This window comes from Monodelphis domestica, chromosome 2 (genome assembly GCF_027887165.1).
Source record: "Monodelphis domestica isolate mMonDom1 chromosome 2, mMonDom1.pri, whole genome shotgun sequence".
NCBI classification, from domain to species: domain Eukaryota; kingdom Metazoa; phylum Chordata; class Mammalia; order Didelphimorphia; family Didelphidae; genus Monodelphis; species Monodelphis domestica.
The window spans coordinates 324,554,352-324,571,749 of NC_077228.1; the positions used below are offsets into that span (position 1 = coordinate 324,554,352).

Below are 17,398 nucleotides of genomic sequence, written 5' to 3' on the forward strand. Positions count from 1 at the left end.
GCTGGTTCTAAATGAAGGCTTGCTGAATCAATCAAATCATATTGAACTGAGAGGATTCCTCCTTAGTGAAGTGTTTTTTGACTCTACCACTCCAGTTGTTGGTACATTTTCCCTCCAAAAATTACCATGTACAGTATTCTCTGGCTATAGGTTGCAACTCTCTAACAAAATGTAATCTCTTCAAGGAGACAAGGGTTTAAATTAATTTCTCTTTGCATCCAGGTGCAGAACAGTCTTTTGAACCTAATTAGGCCCGTCATAAAGACAGGTAATGAAATTGAAGAGCAATAATATGGAAGCCTTTAGCCCTGAGGGAGACGACTATTTGACCTAATCAACAGGCCAAATCACACTTTAGCTGTTCATTTCTTATTTGGCAAATTGGCCTCTTTCCTTCTTATTCCTCCCCATTCTTGCCCATCTAATCTTGATATTTCAATTAGTCTTTGAATCCAGAACCTTTTAAAATCTAATTAAAGAAGAGAGGAGGGGAAGGAGGCAGCTAGGTGGATCCGTGGATTGAGTGCCAGACCTAGAGACAGGAGGTCCTGAGTTCAACTGTGGCATCAGATACTTCCTAATTGTGTGATTGTGGGCAAGTCACTTCACCTCCATTGGGCAGCCTTTACCACCTTTTCTGCTTTGAAGCCAATATATACAGTATTGATACATGATGAAGGTTTAACACTAGAGGGGGCTGGGAGGAGGCGGGAAAAGGAAACCGTGAGAGGTCGGGAGAGTGGCGGGAGTGAATGGAGTAGATATGTAATTTCGTGTGAGAAGGTATTGGATGATTCCAATTGGGTCTAGCCAATGGCAAGAGGCGGAGGGCGGAGCAACGAAAAGGGGTGGGACTCTTGCTCGGACCTTTAAGAGATAGCGCTTTCTAATAATTCAGCACTCTTGCCATACGCGTGCTTTGCTGCAATCATGAGTGAACTTCAGGAAGAAGTAGGATGGCTCGATCAAGGATTCAGCCGCCCCAAGCCTTCCAGGAGAGAACGCCGCCGCCGCCGCCGCCAAGAGGCAGAGGCAGAGGCAGAGGCAGAGGCAGAGGCAGAGGCAGAGGCTGAGACTGAGGCTGAACATGAGGCTGAACCAGAGGCTGAGGTAGAGGCAGAGGCAGATGCAGAGGCAGAGGTAGAGGTAGAGGCAGAGGCAGAGGTAGAGGTAGAGGTAGAGGCAGAGGCGGAGGCTGGGGCACAGGCACCAGCACAAGGAGAGGCAGAAGCGGAGGCCGAGGCCGAAGCGAAAGACTACGAGCCCAGAAGCACCCTATTTAGAAAGAGAGAGGCAACGGCATCGCTTTGTTTGCCAATTGACAAAAATCTCGTGGGCGCCCTGATTGGTAAGTGATTAGCTCCCTTGGCAGAGCCCTTCCCCAACTACCTGCTCCGTGGGGCCTGGCCAGGTACCAGTTCTCCCCCGTTCCGTGTCCATCCTCTCCAAAGTTCTCCAAGGCCCAAACTTCGGTCTCGTGTTTCTCCAGCAGGCAGGCAGGTCCTAAGTGGGGCCCATCGCCGGGCTTAGGACTCAAGCTGCCCCCAAACTTCCACCTGCGCCCAGGTCTTTCGGGGACCCGGACTCAGACTGAACCCTTTCTCCTCCTACTTGACCCACCCCCCGAGGCAGAGTCTCATGATCTCACCCTTTCTCCATTCTCTTTTCCCAGGCTATAGGGGCTCTACCGTGAGAGCGATCGAGCAACTAACCAGCACGCACATCAGTATCAAAGAAAGAGGAGATCAGCAGTCTGTCTGCATTTATGGATCCTATGAAGCCTGCGGAAGAGGACTAGATGTAGTCGAATGTGTCCTCGGTTGGTACCAGCCAGCAGAGAAATAGGGCTTATCTGATCTCGGAGTACCGCTGCCTCCTGACAAAAGTAGAGCATCTCCCAGAGTTCTTTCTCTTCCCTGTAAAACCTTTCTTTTTCCAGTCCTTTTCCAACTTTAAGAAATGTCTCTTAATATCCTGCTCTGAGCTGAACACTTCTAGGGACCCAGAGATGGACTTCTCACAAAGACTTTGCTACCAATCAATGCCAGGACCAACCTTTCTCCCAGAAGAGATGACCGAAGAGGGGGGGACTCAATATGAACAAAACTTATTTTGGATCAAGAAACCAAAGTGGGCATTTTGCCACATCGGGGATATTGGTTTAAAGAAGTTTTTCTTTTTTTCCTATTTAGAGGTGGAAAAGGGAAAATAGATGGGAGAGAAAAAGAAAAGGTTGTTCATTGAAAAAATAAAATGAAATGTCAAAATCTATTAATATCTTGTGATTTTTCATGATATGCATTTCCCAAATGAGTTCCTATTTTCCCTTCCCAGAGAGCCCTTCCTTTAAAACAAAGGACAGAAAAGGGGGGGAAATCTATATTGAGGTGAAAAATTGCCTTAGAGCAAAAGGGGCTTGCATTTCTGTAGCAATTTTTAAGGTGTGCAAATCTAGAAAGGGAAGGAGAAATACAGGCTAGTAAAACCTAAATGGGAACATAGAGTGAAGGTTGTTGCTATTTGGGGTTTTTTTTTAAATCAGTACCTTCTGTTTTAGTATCATTTCTAAAACAGAAGAGCAGCAAAGACCGGGCAATCACTAGACCTGTGATTTCATGGAAACAAGGAACACTCAGGTGAGAAAAATTCCATCTATCAATGAAGGTAGGCAACCACCTTCTCAAACTATGAGTTGTTCTAAGAGAGTTGCTTGAAGCACTGAAGGTGGAAATTGCCTCAGTAACTGAGCCAGTATTGTGTCAAGACAAGTGAACCCAGGTTTTCTGACTTTTGAGGCCAGTTCTGTTCTCCACTCCTCTAACAGATAATAATGGACATTTTAATTTCATTCTGGATTTTATTGCAAACAATTCTCCTTTATGTCATCAGGTTGATCTATATCTAATTTCTTCCATACTTCTGGTCAACTTCCTTAACTGGGTTTGTTCAAATAAGTAGTCTTTCTCCAGGCACCTGGAATCTTGGGCAGTTATTGACCAGTAGGCTACTAGTTTCTTTTGCTTCTGTAGATTGTGTAAACAATCTGTTCCACTGATTGATCTCTCTTTTTTTAATCATTACTAAATTGTGTTGAAAATGCTTTGTAGGGGGCAGCTGGGTAGCTCAGTGGATTGAGAGCCAGGTCTAGAGTTGGGAGGTCCTAGGTTCAAATCTGGCCTCAGACACTTCCCAACTGTGTGACCCTGGGCAAGTCACTTAACCCCCATTGCCTAGCCCTTACCACTCTTCTGCCTTGGAGCCAATACACAGTATTGACTTCAAGACAGAAGGTAAGGGTTTAAAATTTAAAAAAAAGAAAATGCTTTGTAGCAAAGTTTGAGAACTGGTACCACTAGGACCTCTTCTTTCCCACTTTTTAAGTTAATTGACCTTTGGCCTCTTTATGAATTTCATTCATGTTTATTCTAGTTGTATAAAGAAATCCTTTGGGAGCTTGATTGGCATGGCATTTAATGTCAATTAATTTACATATTATTGTCATTTTTATTATTGACAATAGTGTCCTACTCATGAGTAATTAAAAATGTTCTGATTATTTATGTCTGTCTTTATTCCTGTCAACAGTTATTTGTACTTGTATTTATATAGTTTGCAAATATGCTTTGTTAAGTAGACTTCCAAGGACTTTATCCATTCTATAGTTATTTCAAATGGAATTTCTTTTTCTAGCTCTAACTGTTGAGTTTTGTGGTCATTATAAAATGCTGATGATTTTTGTGGATTTGCTTTATATCCTGACATTCTGCCAAAATTATTATTTCAATTATTTTAAATGTATTTTTTATTGATGTCTATTTCTATCACCATAGTATCCTAGATATTCATCCTCCTTCCCTTCCCTCAGAGCCATCCCATATGACATATGAGTGGTTTCTTTTAAGAAAGATGGAAGGGGGAATCAGTATAAATGATCAGTTCTTTTTTTCCTTTTCAGAGGTGGGGAGGAAATGGATGAAAGAGAAAAGAAAATTTTGTTCATTGAAAAAATAAAGTGAAACCTATGGAAAAGTTATTTTAATATCTTGTGATATTAAATTTCACGATATACATTTCCCAAATGAATTCCTATCTTTTTCTCCTAGAAATCCCTTCCTTTCAAGCACAGGACAGAAAAGAGAAAGAATACATTTGCCATGTGAAACACCTATAGATTCTCACACTTCCACAGAGGGATAGTTTGTGAGTGTCTTCTTGTATTTCTTTAGTCCCTCTTGATCTTTATGATTTGTTAGGTTTCCTTTTTATTTTTGCTTTATCCATTCTATTTACATTTTTATAATTATTGAGTATAGTTTTCTTGACTGCTTACTAGTCCTCCCGACTTTTTTCTTGCCACTAGACTTTCATGACTCTGGAAAAGAGAATGAGGCTGACTACTTTGTTCAATTCTGCCTCACTTAAATCTAATTTATTTGTGAATCAAAAGACGTCACCCAGTGATGTACTGACAAGTACAAGGGACAACCACCACTATTCCATTACATTCACATGCCACAATTTGTTTAACCATTCCCGAAAAGATGGACATCTACTTTGTTTCTAATTATTAATCTCTCTCTCACACACACACACAAAAGCCATTCTGCTTTTTATCTGAAAAGGGTTTTTTTGTTTTTTTAATCAAACTGGGAGTTTTTTTCCTTTTCTTTTTTTTTAAACCCTTACCTTCCGTTTTGGAGTATATTGGCTCCAAGGCAGAAAGAATGGTAAGGGCTAGGCAATAGGGGTCAAGTGACTTGCCCAGGGTCACACAGTTGGGAAGTGTCTGAGGCCAGATTTGAACCTAGGACCTCCCATCTCTAGGCCTGGCTCTCAATCCACTGAGCTACCCAGCTACCCCTTGGGAGTTCTTTTCTAAGCAACTTTTAAGTTGTTTTTTTTTTTTATTTTGAACACTGGATTATTGAGTTGCTTCTAGCTCTCCCATGGAGTGCTTTTCCACCAATCAACTTCTCTATCTTTAAAAATATTACCAGACTATATTATAGAGCAGCAATTATTAAACAATCTCATACTGGCTAAGAAATGGAAAGGTAGATCTGTGCAACAGAACAGACAAAAACCAAGAGTAGTGAAAGATTATAGTAATCTTAAAAGCATAGATCCAGGCTATTGAGATAAGAAATCACTATTTGGTAAAAATTGCTATGACTAGAAAGTAGTTTGGCAGAAACTAGACATAGACCAATATCTTACACCATTCAATAAGATAAAAATGGATACATGATCTAGACATAAAAGGAGATATCAAGCAAATTAAAAGAACAGGGAGCATATTACCCATCAGATTTATGGATAAGAGGAATTTATGAGTAAACAAATGATCGAGAGCATTGTGAGATTTAAATTAGATAGTCTTGAGTACATTAAATTGAAATTTTTTGTACAAATAAAGTGTTGCCACAATTAGAAGGAGAGTAGAAAATTGGGAAATTTTCCTAGACAGTCTCTTGAATAAAGGCTTCATATCTAAAATAATAAAGAGAACATTGTCAAATTAATGAGAATAAGACTCCTCCCTCACATGATAAATGGGGGAGAGATGTGAACAGTTTTTGGATGAAGAAATCAAAGCCATATAGAAGTATGTGAAAAAATTACCCAAATCACTATTGATTCAGGAAAATTAAAACCAAAACAATTTAGAGGTATTATCTCATATCCATTAGATTAGCCAACATGAAAAATAAAAAAGGGCAAATGACAAATGTTGGAGGGAATGTGGAAAAGTGGTGACATTAATACACTATTGGTGGAACTGAACTGATCCAACCATTTTGGAGAGCACTTTGGAATTATACCAAAAGAGCTATAAAACTATAGATTTAGATGCTGGGTCTTTTTCTCAAAGGAGATCGGGGAAAAGGAAAAGAACCTATATGTTCCAAAATATTTATAGCAGCTCTCTTTGTGGTGGCAAAAAAACTGGAATTCAAGGGGATATGCATCAATTGGGGAATGGCTAAATAAATTGTGGTATATGATTGTGATGGAATACTACTGCACCAAAAGAAATGATAAACATTAATTTTTTTTAAACTGGGAAATAACTACATCAGATAATGAAGAGTGAAACAAATAGAATCAAGAGAACATTATATGCCGCTACAGATTTAGTATTTGAAGAATAACTTGTGAATATTCACCACCAGAGAAAGAACTTACAAATGGAAACACTAAAGACATAGTCTATATATACATATCTGTTTACGGGGTGATCTCTTCTGTGGTATGGGGAGGAGTAGGAGGAGCTGAATAAAAAATTTAAATTAACATTTTAAAAAAATATTTTCAAAATATGTTGGTATTAAAATAAATTAATTCTTTGCTACTCAAAAAATTTTCAGATTTTTTAAATAGTCTTTTTAAAAAATATTTTATTTCTTTCATTTTCGTCTTATTATTTCTGTGGTTTCCTCCCCAATTTGTCTATTTCTCTTCTAATTTTTAGTATCTCTTTTATGCTTATTATTTTTGGTTGATTATCTAGTTTTTAATGCATATCCTGTTTATGAATCTCCTCTTTTTCTATTTTGCTAATGTATAATTGTAAAAAGATGATTTCCCCCCCCAGAAGACTGCTTTAACTGAACGCTAGAAATTTTGGTATTTTTTATCATTATTTTCTTTTACACAGTTATTAATTATTTCTATGATTTGTTCTTTAGCACACTATTATTTAAGTTTTCATTGTTAAGTCTCCATTTGGTTCTATATCTTTTGTTTGTTGTCCAGAACCAATTTTTATTCTTATTGCATTAAGGTCTGTATAGGATGCATTATTTCTGCCTTTTAACATTTTTTTAACATCTCTGTGTCCTAGTACATAATCAACTTCTGTAAAAGTTCCATGTGGTGCAGAGAAATATGTATATTCTTTTACTGATTCATTTGGAAAATTTAGATGTGTTTTATTAAACTGGTTTCTTCAAGTATATTTGTTCAATTTTATATTTTCTCTTATCTTTCTCTTGTGTTACTATTTCTATTTTCTTGAAACTCAGATAACATTTCCTTTATGAATTTGGATGATAAGGCATTTGGAATGTATAAGTTTATTAATGATATTGATTTGTTGTTCATAGTTCCTTTAAGCACAATATAATTTATTTGCCCCTTTTATTTTTTATATCTTATATTTTTATTTTATATGTTTTCTTCTGCTTTGTTAACATGATGGCAACTTCTGATTTTATTTTATTCATTTGATGCATAGTAATTTTTTTCCATCCCCTCAGTTTTATTTTGCACGTCTTCATTTTTCAAATGTTTCTTGTAAACAGTTTTATTTTCTTATCTAATCTGCCCCTCTTTTTTGTTTTATTAGATTGTTTAATCCATTCACATTTAAAGTTAATAGTTAGGGGGCAACCGGGTAGCTCAGTGGATTGAGAGCCAGGCCAAGGGACTGGAGGTCCTGGATTCAAAATCTGGCCTCAGACACTTCCCAGCTGTGTGACTCTGGGCAAGTCACCTGACCCCCATTGCCTAGCCCATACTACACAGTACTGATTCCAAGACGGAAGATAAGGGTTTCAAAAAAGTAAAAAATAAAAAATGAAGTTATGAGTTAGTTTTAGATTTTCCTCCATCTATTTCTAAAATTGCTTTTTTTAAATTATTATTTTTCTCCTCTTCTGCTATAAAAAGAGTATTATGTTCCTTCAGTTACCTTAATCTTTTTTTTTTTCAGATAGCCCTGCTCTCTTCCCCTCACTCTTAATTCCACTTCTCATTTTGTTTCTTCTTTCCTTATGCTTATTCTCTTAATTTTGATTTCTTCTCATACTGCTTTAGTCAGTATTTCTAGTATTGTGTCACATAAAAGTGATACTGGATTTTGATGTTTTGTCCCTGGTTCTGTTTATCCCTATCTCATATGATGTTATGGGCAATTGGGTGGTACAGTGGATACAGTACCATCCCTGGTGTCAGGAAGACTCATCTCTGTGAATTCAAATCAGGTCTCAAAATTCTAGCCACTTCCTGGCCATGTGACCCTGGGCAAGTTACTAAACCTTGTTTGCCTCAGTTTCCTCATCTGTAAAAAGAGCTAGAGAAGGAAATGGGAAACCACTCCAATATCTCTGCCAAGAAAACCCCCAAAAGGGGTTAAAAAAATAATCAGACACACTAATGCATTGCTGGTAGAGTTGTGAATTGATTTGACCATTCTGGAGGGCAATTTGGAAATTATGCTCAACAGCTATTAAAGAAGACATACCTTTTGACCCAGCAATACCACTACTAGGTCTCTATCCCAAAGAGATAAAAAAAAAAGGGAAACATTTTTTTGTACAAAAAATATTTATAGCTGCTCCATTTTTGAAGCCAAAGAATTGGAAGTTGAGGGGATATCCTTCCACTGGGGAATGACTGAACAAATTGTGGTCTATGACAGTGATTTGAACTCTGGACCTAGCTCTCAATTCACTGGGCTACCTAGCTGCCCTGCTACTATATACTTTTTAAATGTAATATATCTAGGGGCAGCTGGGTGGCTCAGTAGATTGAGAGCCAGGCCCAGAGATGGGAGGTCCTGGGTTCAAATCTTGCCTCAGACACTTCCCAGCTGTGTGACCCTGGGCAAGTCACCTGACCCCCATTGCCTAGCCCTTACCACTCTTCTGTCTTGGAACCAATACACAGTATTGATTCTAAGATGGAAGGTAAGGGTTTAAAAATAAACAAATAAATAAATGTAATGTAACTAAATTGAAGAGTACTAGTAAGGAAGTGCTTCAGCCCTGGGGAAGAGGACCATGGAACCTAAATCAACAGGCAGAGTTACAATTTCCTTTCTTGTTCAACAAACTAGACTCCTTCCTTCTCACCTTTTCACATTCCTAACCTACTCTTTAGATAATTCCATTAGTCTTGCAAACTAGAGAACCATTTTCACTAAATCACCCTAAAGAAAAGCATGGGTGGAGGTGAGAAAGAAAGAGAGGGGGAGAAGTGAAAGAGCACTAGGGGGGCAGTGAGTGCAAATGGGTAAAAATGTCCATTGAAATGAGAAGGAATTGAATGAAGTTTCTAGCCAATGGCAGTGCATTCCGATCAACAAGCAAACTCTTGCCATAACTGCAAAGAAACATGAGTGACCTTGTGGAATACCCACAGTGTAGATGAGGGCAAGGCAGAAGAGACCTTGGAGACAGACAAAGAAGCCAAAGCCTGGAGAGGGGCAGGAGCCCACAAAGCAGAAGCAGAAGGAAGAGAGGCAGAAGCAGAAGATCAAGGAGGCCAAGTACATGGCACCATTTTGACCACAGCAGGATAAAAGTCTCCTAGGAACCCAATTGGTGAGTGATCCTTTGCCTAGAGCAGCCTCCCTCTCACCATTGTCCATCTTTCCTGACTTGTGCTCATCTTCCTCAAAGGTCTCCAAGGGCCCAGATGGTTCCTTGTTTTGTTTTGTTTTTTCAAGTTTTGGAGAATTTAATTTAATTAATTAATTTAGAATATTTCCCCATGGTTACATGATTCATGTTCTTTCCCTCCCCTCCCCCAAACCCCTCTTATGGCTGGTGAAATTCCACTGGATTTTACCAATGTCCTTGATCAGAACCTATTTCCATATTGTTGATGTTTGCACAAGGATGATCATTTAGAGTCTACATCCCCAATCATATCCCCTCGACCCATGTGATCAAGCAGTTGTTTTTCTTCTGTATTTCTACTCCTGCAGTTCTTCAATGTGGATAGCATTCTTTCTCATAAGTCTCTCAGAATTGTCCTGGATCATTGGATTGCTGCTGGTGGTTCCTTGTATTTTTGCAACAGGCAGGCAGAATCTAAGTAGGGCCCGACGTCAACATTAGAACACAGGGAGGCTCTTCCTACCTGGGCACCCTGTGCTACTGCCTGCCATTCTCTCACAGGGCCTTTGACTTGAGCTCCTCGCCTCCTCCTCCTCCCAACAATCTTAGTCCAGTCACCTCCTGATGTCTGTATCTTACCCATCCGCCATTCTCTTTTTATAGGTTTTCGGGACTCTCCTGTAAGGGGTGAGCAAAGTAGCTCAGCACACGTTGAAGCATCAAAGAGGAAAGAGAATCATCACTGTCTGCATCCAGAGAACCTAAAAAACCTGTGCAAGAGGACAAAATGTTGGTACCAGCACTCAATAATGCAGAGACCTATTTGATCTTAAGAAAGAGAGTACTGCTGCCTTCAAACAAATAAAGGCCATCTCACATTCTCTCCCTGAGTTCCCAGTAGAGCCTTGCTATTTCTTTTTTTTCCATTTGAATAAGTTAATTTAGTCAATTTAGAACATTATTCCTTGGTTACAAGAATCACATTATTTCTCTCCCTCCCCTCCACCCACCATCCCCCAGCCAACACCCAGTTTCATTGGGTATTACTTGTGTCCTTGATCAGAACCTCTTTGCATGTTGATGTTTGCACTAGGACGTTCACTTAGAGTCTACATCCTCAACCACATCCCTTCGACCCATGTATTCAAGCAGTTGTTTTCCTTCGGTGTTTTTACTCCCGCAGTGTTTCCTCTGGATGTGGATAGTGGTTTGAAGAGCCTTGCTATTTCAATCCTTTTCAATGCCAAGAAACATCTTTTAATAACCTACTCTGAGCTGAGCACTACTGGGGACCCAAAAATTTCCCAAGGACCAATACCATGATCAACCTTGATCTAGAAGACTAGGGATGAAGAATGTTGCCTACATTGGGGGGGGAGGGGGGGTTGTTGCTCAATGTGAATAATAAAACTTATCTTTTGGGCCATGACCTAAGTGAGCATTTTGCCCAGTTAGTAATATTGGGTTTAAAGGATTTGTTTCCTTTTTGGGGAAAAAAGAAGATAAGGGAAGTTGGGAAAATAGAATTTTGCTCATTGAAAAAATAAAATAAAATGTTTATAGATATCTTCTCATTTTTCTTGACATGCATTTCCCAAAAGAATTCCTCTCCTTTTCCCTTCCCAGAAAACTCTCTCTTTAACAAAGAATGGAAAAGAGGGAGGAAAACCGTTTAGCAAATGAACCTCCATATCAAAAAATAATATGACATGTGCATCATTCTAAGCTTATACACTCTCCTTCTCCCCTTCCTAACTTCTACAGAATCACTCATTAGGCAATCAGCAGGTAATTCCTGGAACTGTCTGTGGGCCCATTTTTACAAGTGGGATAGTTAATCAACCAACCAACCACTGAATCAAATAGCATACTAGGAGCTGAACAAAGATCTAAATACTAGAAATACAAACAAAAAGTAAAATCACACCCTGCCCTCATGAAACTCACTTTTTAATAGAGGAGACAAAAGCTCTATCAATGTGGTTACAGAATATCCATATGGAAAGGGAAGATTGCCTTAAAGCAAAAAATTTTGTTTATTATGCCTCTATCACTACTACCAACTTACATTTTCCCTCCTTACTGAAACCACTAATTATTATAACAAATAAATGCAGTCTAGCAATATAAACTAACACACTGATTGCATCTGAAAACACTTTCTGCACAGAAGACACATCTGCCGAAACGTAAGAGATTGTTCTTTTTCCTCAGCTATAAATTGAACCCTAAAAAAGAAAAAAGCTTTGGTCATTGCCTCATATATTCTTCTACTACAGGGGTCCCCAAACGACGGCCTGTGGGCCATATGTGGCCCCCTGAGGCCATTTATCTGGCCCCCACCAAACTTCCGGAAGGGGCAGTTGTCAGTAAAAGGAGCACAGTATGTGGCATTACCATAAAGCGCTGTGTCGTTCATGTACAGTACTACTTCCGGTGACATAATCCTTTGCGTGGCACCTTGTTCTGAGAATGAGGTGCTGCACAAAGGATTATGTGGCTGCACAATGGAAGACATCAGCATGGTGAGCAGAGATCTGGGGGAGGGGATTCCGCACTGTGTATACTGCTGCCCAGTATAATGGTGGCGATGATGGGCCTGTGCAAGGTGTGACAGGCCCATCACAGCCAGTGCTGCAGCCTCCACTATCCCAGACAGTGGTGTACAGATTTGTTCATAGTTTTTTTTGTTTTGTTTTGTTTTGTTTTTTTTTATAGTCCAGCCCTCCAATGGTCTGAGGGACAGTGAACTGGCCCCCCCTGTAAAAAGTTTGGGGACCCCTGCACTACTGCCACAACACAACAGCAACAACAAATAATGAGCATAGCTACCTAAGAAAGGAACAGAGTCTGATTCCATTCTGTCCCTAAAGTATCCTCCTTCCCCAACCTCACAACCCACACTTTGTCCTTTATAACCGAGATGATCCATTGCAATTTGTCTGACTTCATATACTATGTTCATGTTAATTTCATTAATGCTACTAGAATCATTGTGTTTATTATTCTCCTAGTATTGCTTTCTGTTGTTTCTGTTTATATATTTTATTTTGTAAGATTTTTAATTGTAATTGACAGCTTCTTTTTTTTGTCACTTCTACTGAATCTCTCCTTTCTCCCTTGTGTTATAATTAGAATTCTCCATTTAAGATTATATCTTTTTTAAATTTTATTTAGTCAAATTAGAACATTATTCCTTGGTTACAAGAATCATATTCTTTTCCTCCCTCCCCTCCCCTCACATTTTCCCATAGCCAATGCGCAATTCCATTTGGTTCCACTTGTTCTTGATCAGAACCATGTTAATGTTTGCATTAGGATGTTCATTTAGGGTCTACATCCCCAATCATATCCCTTCGACCCATGTATTCAAGTAGTTGTTTTTCTTCTGTGTTTCTATTCCCACAGTGTTTCCTCTGAATGTGGATAGTGTTCTTTCTCATAGATCATTCAGAGTTGTTCGGGATCACTGCATTGCCACTAATGGAGAAGTCCATTACATTCTAATGTACCACGGTGTATCAGTCTCTGTGTACAATGTTCTCCTGGTTAAGATTAATCTTAATTTTATAATTATCAAATAGCAGAAATGGGCCAGAGAAAAAGAGAGAAACATGAGCTGCTTGTCTGGTTAGCTGAGAGCACAAGAACATGGCGCCACCTAGCTGGCCACTGTTTCTAGCACCCACTGGCGTCCTAAATCCATGGTTCCAGGAAAAAGGGCCAACTTCCTGTCTACTCCATCAATTTATATTCTTTATGATGTCCCTTTCTCAAGCCTCTCTGATTACAAGACTCAGACGTCCATCAGGACAAGAGGCAAGCTTTCCAGACACCAGGATTAATCATGCTATGTTTAGATATGCAATAGCATGTGCATTTTCCCCCACATGTCGCAGTATTTTCTACCATGGCAGCTAACTGACTAATTTAATTACCTAAAGGAATCCTTGTTACAGATTTTAAAAAGAGCTTATCTCCACCTTGCCAGTCTTTTCCAAAATCAGAAGATATAGATAAAATGAAGGAGGACTCTACTACACCTCATTTGGGGTGAGGGAAAAGTCAATTGATAACTTGAGTCTAAAATTAAACTATTTGAACTTTAGAATCAAATATTTGTTTTGGGGGCCAAAAAGGGGTACAAATTAATATTAACTTTCTGCACTTGGAACAAAAGAATTTAAAGTTAGTGGAAAAGAAAGCAGTTTAGCAAACAAATCAATAAATCATCCCAATATGATAGTACTTCCAATATTTTATATCCATACTCCCCACATCAGAAATGGATAATAGAAGGACATTTTTTTTATCTTTCCGTGGTCCCAAATTTGGTGATTATAATTGCCCCAAACTCGGTTCCTTTTGTTTGTTTGTTTGTTTATTCTTAACATTTATGTCAGTTCTCATAAGTATTATTTCCCAGCAGTCTCCATATCCATCATGTCTTATGCACAGTAATATTACATTATTGTACCACAATTTGTCTAGTCATTTCACAATTGATGATCTATATTGTTTCCAATTCTTTACTGCTACAAAAAGAGCTACAGCGATATTTTGATTTTATGTATATCAAAATATTCTACATATATAGTTCTAGGTATGTGTGTGTATATATATATATATATATATATATATATATATATATATATACATATATACGTCTATGGTTCTGAGTTTTTACAAGTCTTTCCTTATTTTTTATAGTCTTCATATTCATGAATCAATACTATCTCATTAATTTAATTCCATTTGTTTTTCTGTTATTTTTTAAATTTTTATTTCTATTATCATGCAAAACATACTTCCATATTAGTCACTGACAAACCTTAGTCCCTCCAACACCTGCCAAAATCACGAGATAAAAAGCCCCAGAAACACCTGGCAGAACACCAGGATTTTCCATTCTTTAGCCTGTCAGAACCTGACTGTATCTTGACCACATCCATTCCTGAAAACCACCCCCCAAACAGCCAATGAAATTGTTCCAAGTTGCTTTGTCCCTATACCTCCTTCCTTCCCCAAACTATAAGATTTTATTTCTCCCCCTACTCAGATGAGATTCCTTCACTAATCTTCTTGGCATTGGGCCCCCTTTCCACTTCCAATAAACTCTACTATGTCACCCCACTTTGGTCTTATTGTCTCTTGGGTCGAACCTCCATCAGTTGGACTGACAGTCATTATTGTAAGAGCACTCATACAAAACCAAATTCCAAAATAAAACTATAAATACACTGATATGAAGGATAGTATACTTTGATCTTTATCCATCTGACTCTAGCAGTTCTTTCTCTGGAGATGGAGAACATTCCCTGTCATAAATCCTTTGAGATTGTCCCAGATTGTTTCATTGCTGAAAGTAGCCAAGTTTTCACAGATAATCATTGTCCAATATTGCTGTTATTGTGTACAATGTTCTCCCAGTTCTGCTTATTTTGCTCTGCATCAGTTCCTGCAGATTTTTCCAGCTTTGTCTGAAATCATCTTGCTTATCATTTATTATAGCATAATAGTGTTCCATTACCAATATGCACCACAATTTATTCAGCCATTTCCCCAGCTGATGGACATTCACTCAATTTCCAATTCTTTGCCACCACAAAAGAACAGCTATAAATATTTTTGTACAAGTAGGTCCTTTCTCCTTTCTTTTCAATCTTTTTGAGATACAGACCTCCTAGTAGTATTATAGGATTAAAGGGTATGCACAGTTTTATAGGCCTTAGGCCATAGTTCCAAATTGCCTTCCAGAATGGTTGGATCAATTCACAACTCCACCAACAATGCAATAGGGTCCCAAGTTTGCCACAGCCCCTCCAACATTTGTCACTTTCCTTTACTGCCATGTTGGCCAATCTGATAGGTATGAGATGGTACCTCAGCATTGTTTTAATTTGCATTTATCTAATCAAGAGTGATTTAGAACATTTTTTCATGTGACTATAGCTTTGATTTATTCATCTAAAAATTGCTTGTTCATATCCTTTGATCATTTGTCAATTGAGGAATGGCTTATATTCTTATAAATTTGATTTAGTTCTCTATATGAAAAATTGGACCTTTATCCATTTGTTATAACATTTTTTCTAATTTGTTGTTTCCCCTCTAATCTAAGTTACTTTAACTAGACTCAGTTACATTAAAAACAGTTTTGTTTGCACAAAAGCTTTTTAATTTGGTATAATCAAAATTATTCATTTTACATCTTATAATACTCTATCTCTTGTTTGGTCATAAGTACTTTCCTTCTCCAAAGATCTGCAAAATAAATTATTTTGCATTCTCTTAATTTAGGTATGATATCACTCCTTATATCTAAATCATATACCCACCCATTTTGACCTTATCTTGGAATAGGGTGTGAGATATGTAATCATTAAGAGTGGTTGGTATAAACTGTGACCACTGAAATATGGTTTCAAGATATTGTCTTGAGTTAAATCAAATATAAAGTGGTCACCAGGGAAAAATTCCCAAATATGAAATATACCCAAGTCAGCTGGGTTTTTATGGAGATTTTAATTAATACAAATTTTTGTCTTTAATCCACTCACCACAAGATTTGTCCCAAGCAAGATTCTAGTGTTCAGAGAGACCCAGCTACTCCAACTAGTCCAAGCTCCAATTCAGCTTTGGCAAACTGAATTTTCAGCCAGCCACACCATTCTCTCAGAGAGAGTTCCTTTTTTTTTTTTAAACCTTTACCTTCCATCTTGGAGTCAATACTGTGTATTGGCTCCAAGGCAGAAAGAGTGGTAAGGGCTAGGCAATGGGGGTCAAGAGACTTGCCCAGGGTCACACAGTTGGGAAGTGTCTGAGGCCAGATTTGAACCTAGGACCTCCCGTCTCTAGGCCTGGCTCTCAATCCACTGAACTACCCAGCTGTCCCCAAGAGTTCCTTTTTTAAAGAGAATGTTCTCCTATGTCACCTCCCCTAAGTTCTCACATCCACCAATCACAGTAGACGTTTTCCAAAGGACAGACCATTCTTAATTCACACCTGAGTAGACTAAACTTTTGAGTAATTCACACCTGAGTAGACTAAAACTTCTGAGTAAGTTCACACCTCTTTGCCCCTTGCAAGTTTGCAAGTTGCTTGACCTTTTAGTGATTAATTTGACCTTCATAGGTACTTAGCATCTTTCTAAATATAGACTTAGTTTAAGGCTTTTGCTTCACTATAAGTATGAGTTAAGTACTTTTTCATTGTTCAATAAAGAGTTTACAATTTTATCTTCCCCTAAAGTATGCTTAAGTATGGGTGGAGTAGAGTTCTCACATTCCTGACTAAGTCCCTTCATTGTTTAAAATGGGGAATGGTCTTAACCAAGTGTTCTGAAGTAGGGTATGAGAATTTTTAAGATTCACAGATACTAGTCTATACTCAGTTTCTGCCATACTGTTTTCCAATTTTCCTAGCAGTTTTTGTTATTTTTTATCCATTCTGTCAATGAATTGTACCAAATTTATTTCTAGTTTGGGATACTGAGGGCTTCCAAAGAGGTTGGGACTTTGAATATCTTTGTCTATGGGACTTCTTTGTTACTGACCTCCTTGGGTTATGTATCTAGGAGTAAGATCACTAGGGTATAATGAGTTTAGAGATTTTATTTAGATAATTCCAATTTGTTTTCTGGTAGTATTGTACAAATTCACAACTCTACCTACAATGTATTTACCAGTATGACTGACTTCCCCAAACCCTAAAAATATTCAGTGTTTCTTTTTTTTTATCTTTTTTGTTTGTTTTTTACCAATTTGAAAGGTAGGAGTTTGAAGGAAGTATAGCTCAAAAGAAGAGATATAAAAAGATACTCCCTCTCTGCTCATCCCTTTGCAGAGGTAAGAAGGCCATTGTACATTAATTACATTTTCAGACTTTTTTGATATACTGATGAAGCATGCTGATTTTTTTATTTCTTTTTCTTATTTTTTTTGTCTTTAAATTATACTACTTATATGGTGTGAATTTTAGATTTACTCCACCCTGCTTAGTTTTTAGAATTTTAGCAACAAGGAATATATACACCCCCACTTAAGGATTAAGT

General features: G+C 38.1%; 1 protein-coding gene across 1 annotated transcript; it reads left to right on the forward strand.

The window, feature by feature from the left end:
• The first annotated feature begins 852 nt into the window (after positions 1 to 852).
• Positions 853 to 2,271, forward strand: LOC103097153 (translation initiation factor IF-2-like). The gene is made up of 2 exons (XM_007484194.3): positions 853 to 1,348; positions 1,673 to 2,271. Exons 1-2 carry the CDS (start codon positions 931 to 933, stop codon positions 1,843 to 1,845), a joined length of 591 nt encoding a protein of 196 aa, XP_007484256.2. The 5' UTR covers positions 853 to 930; the 3' UTR covers positions 1,846 to 2,271.
• The last annotated feature ends 15,127 nt before the right edge of the window (positions 2,272 to 17,398 follow it).

Coding starts and splice junctions, on each gene's coding strand:
- LOC103097153 (XM_007484194.3), top strand. CDS start 931: ATGAGTGAACTTCAGGAAGAAGTAGGATGGCTCGATCAAGGATTCAGC. Junction 1,349..1,672: donor TCTCGTGGGCGCCCTGATTG/GTAAGTGATTAG, acceptor CTCTTTTCCCAG/GCTATAGGGGCTCTACCGTG.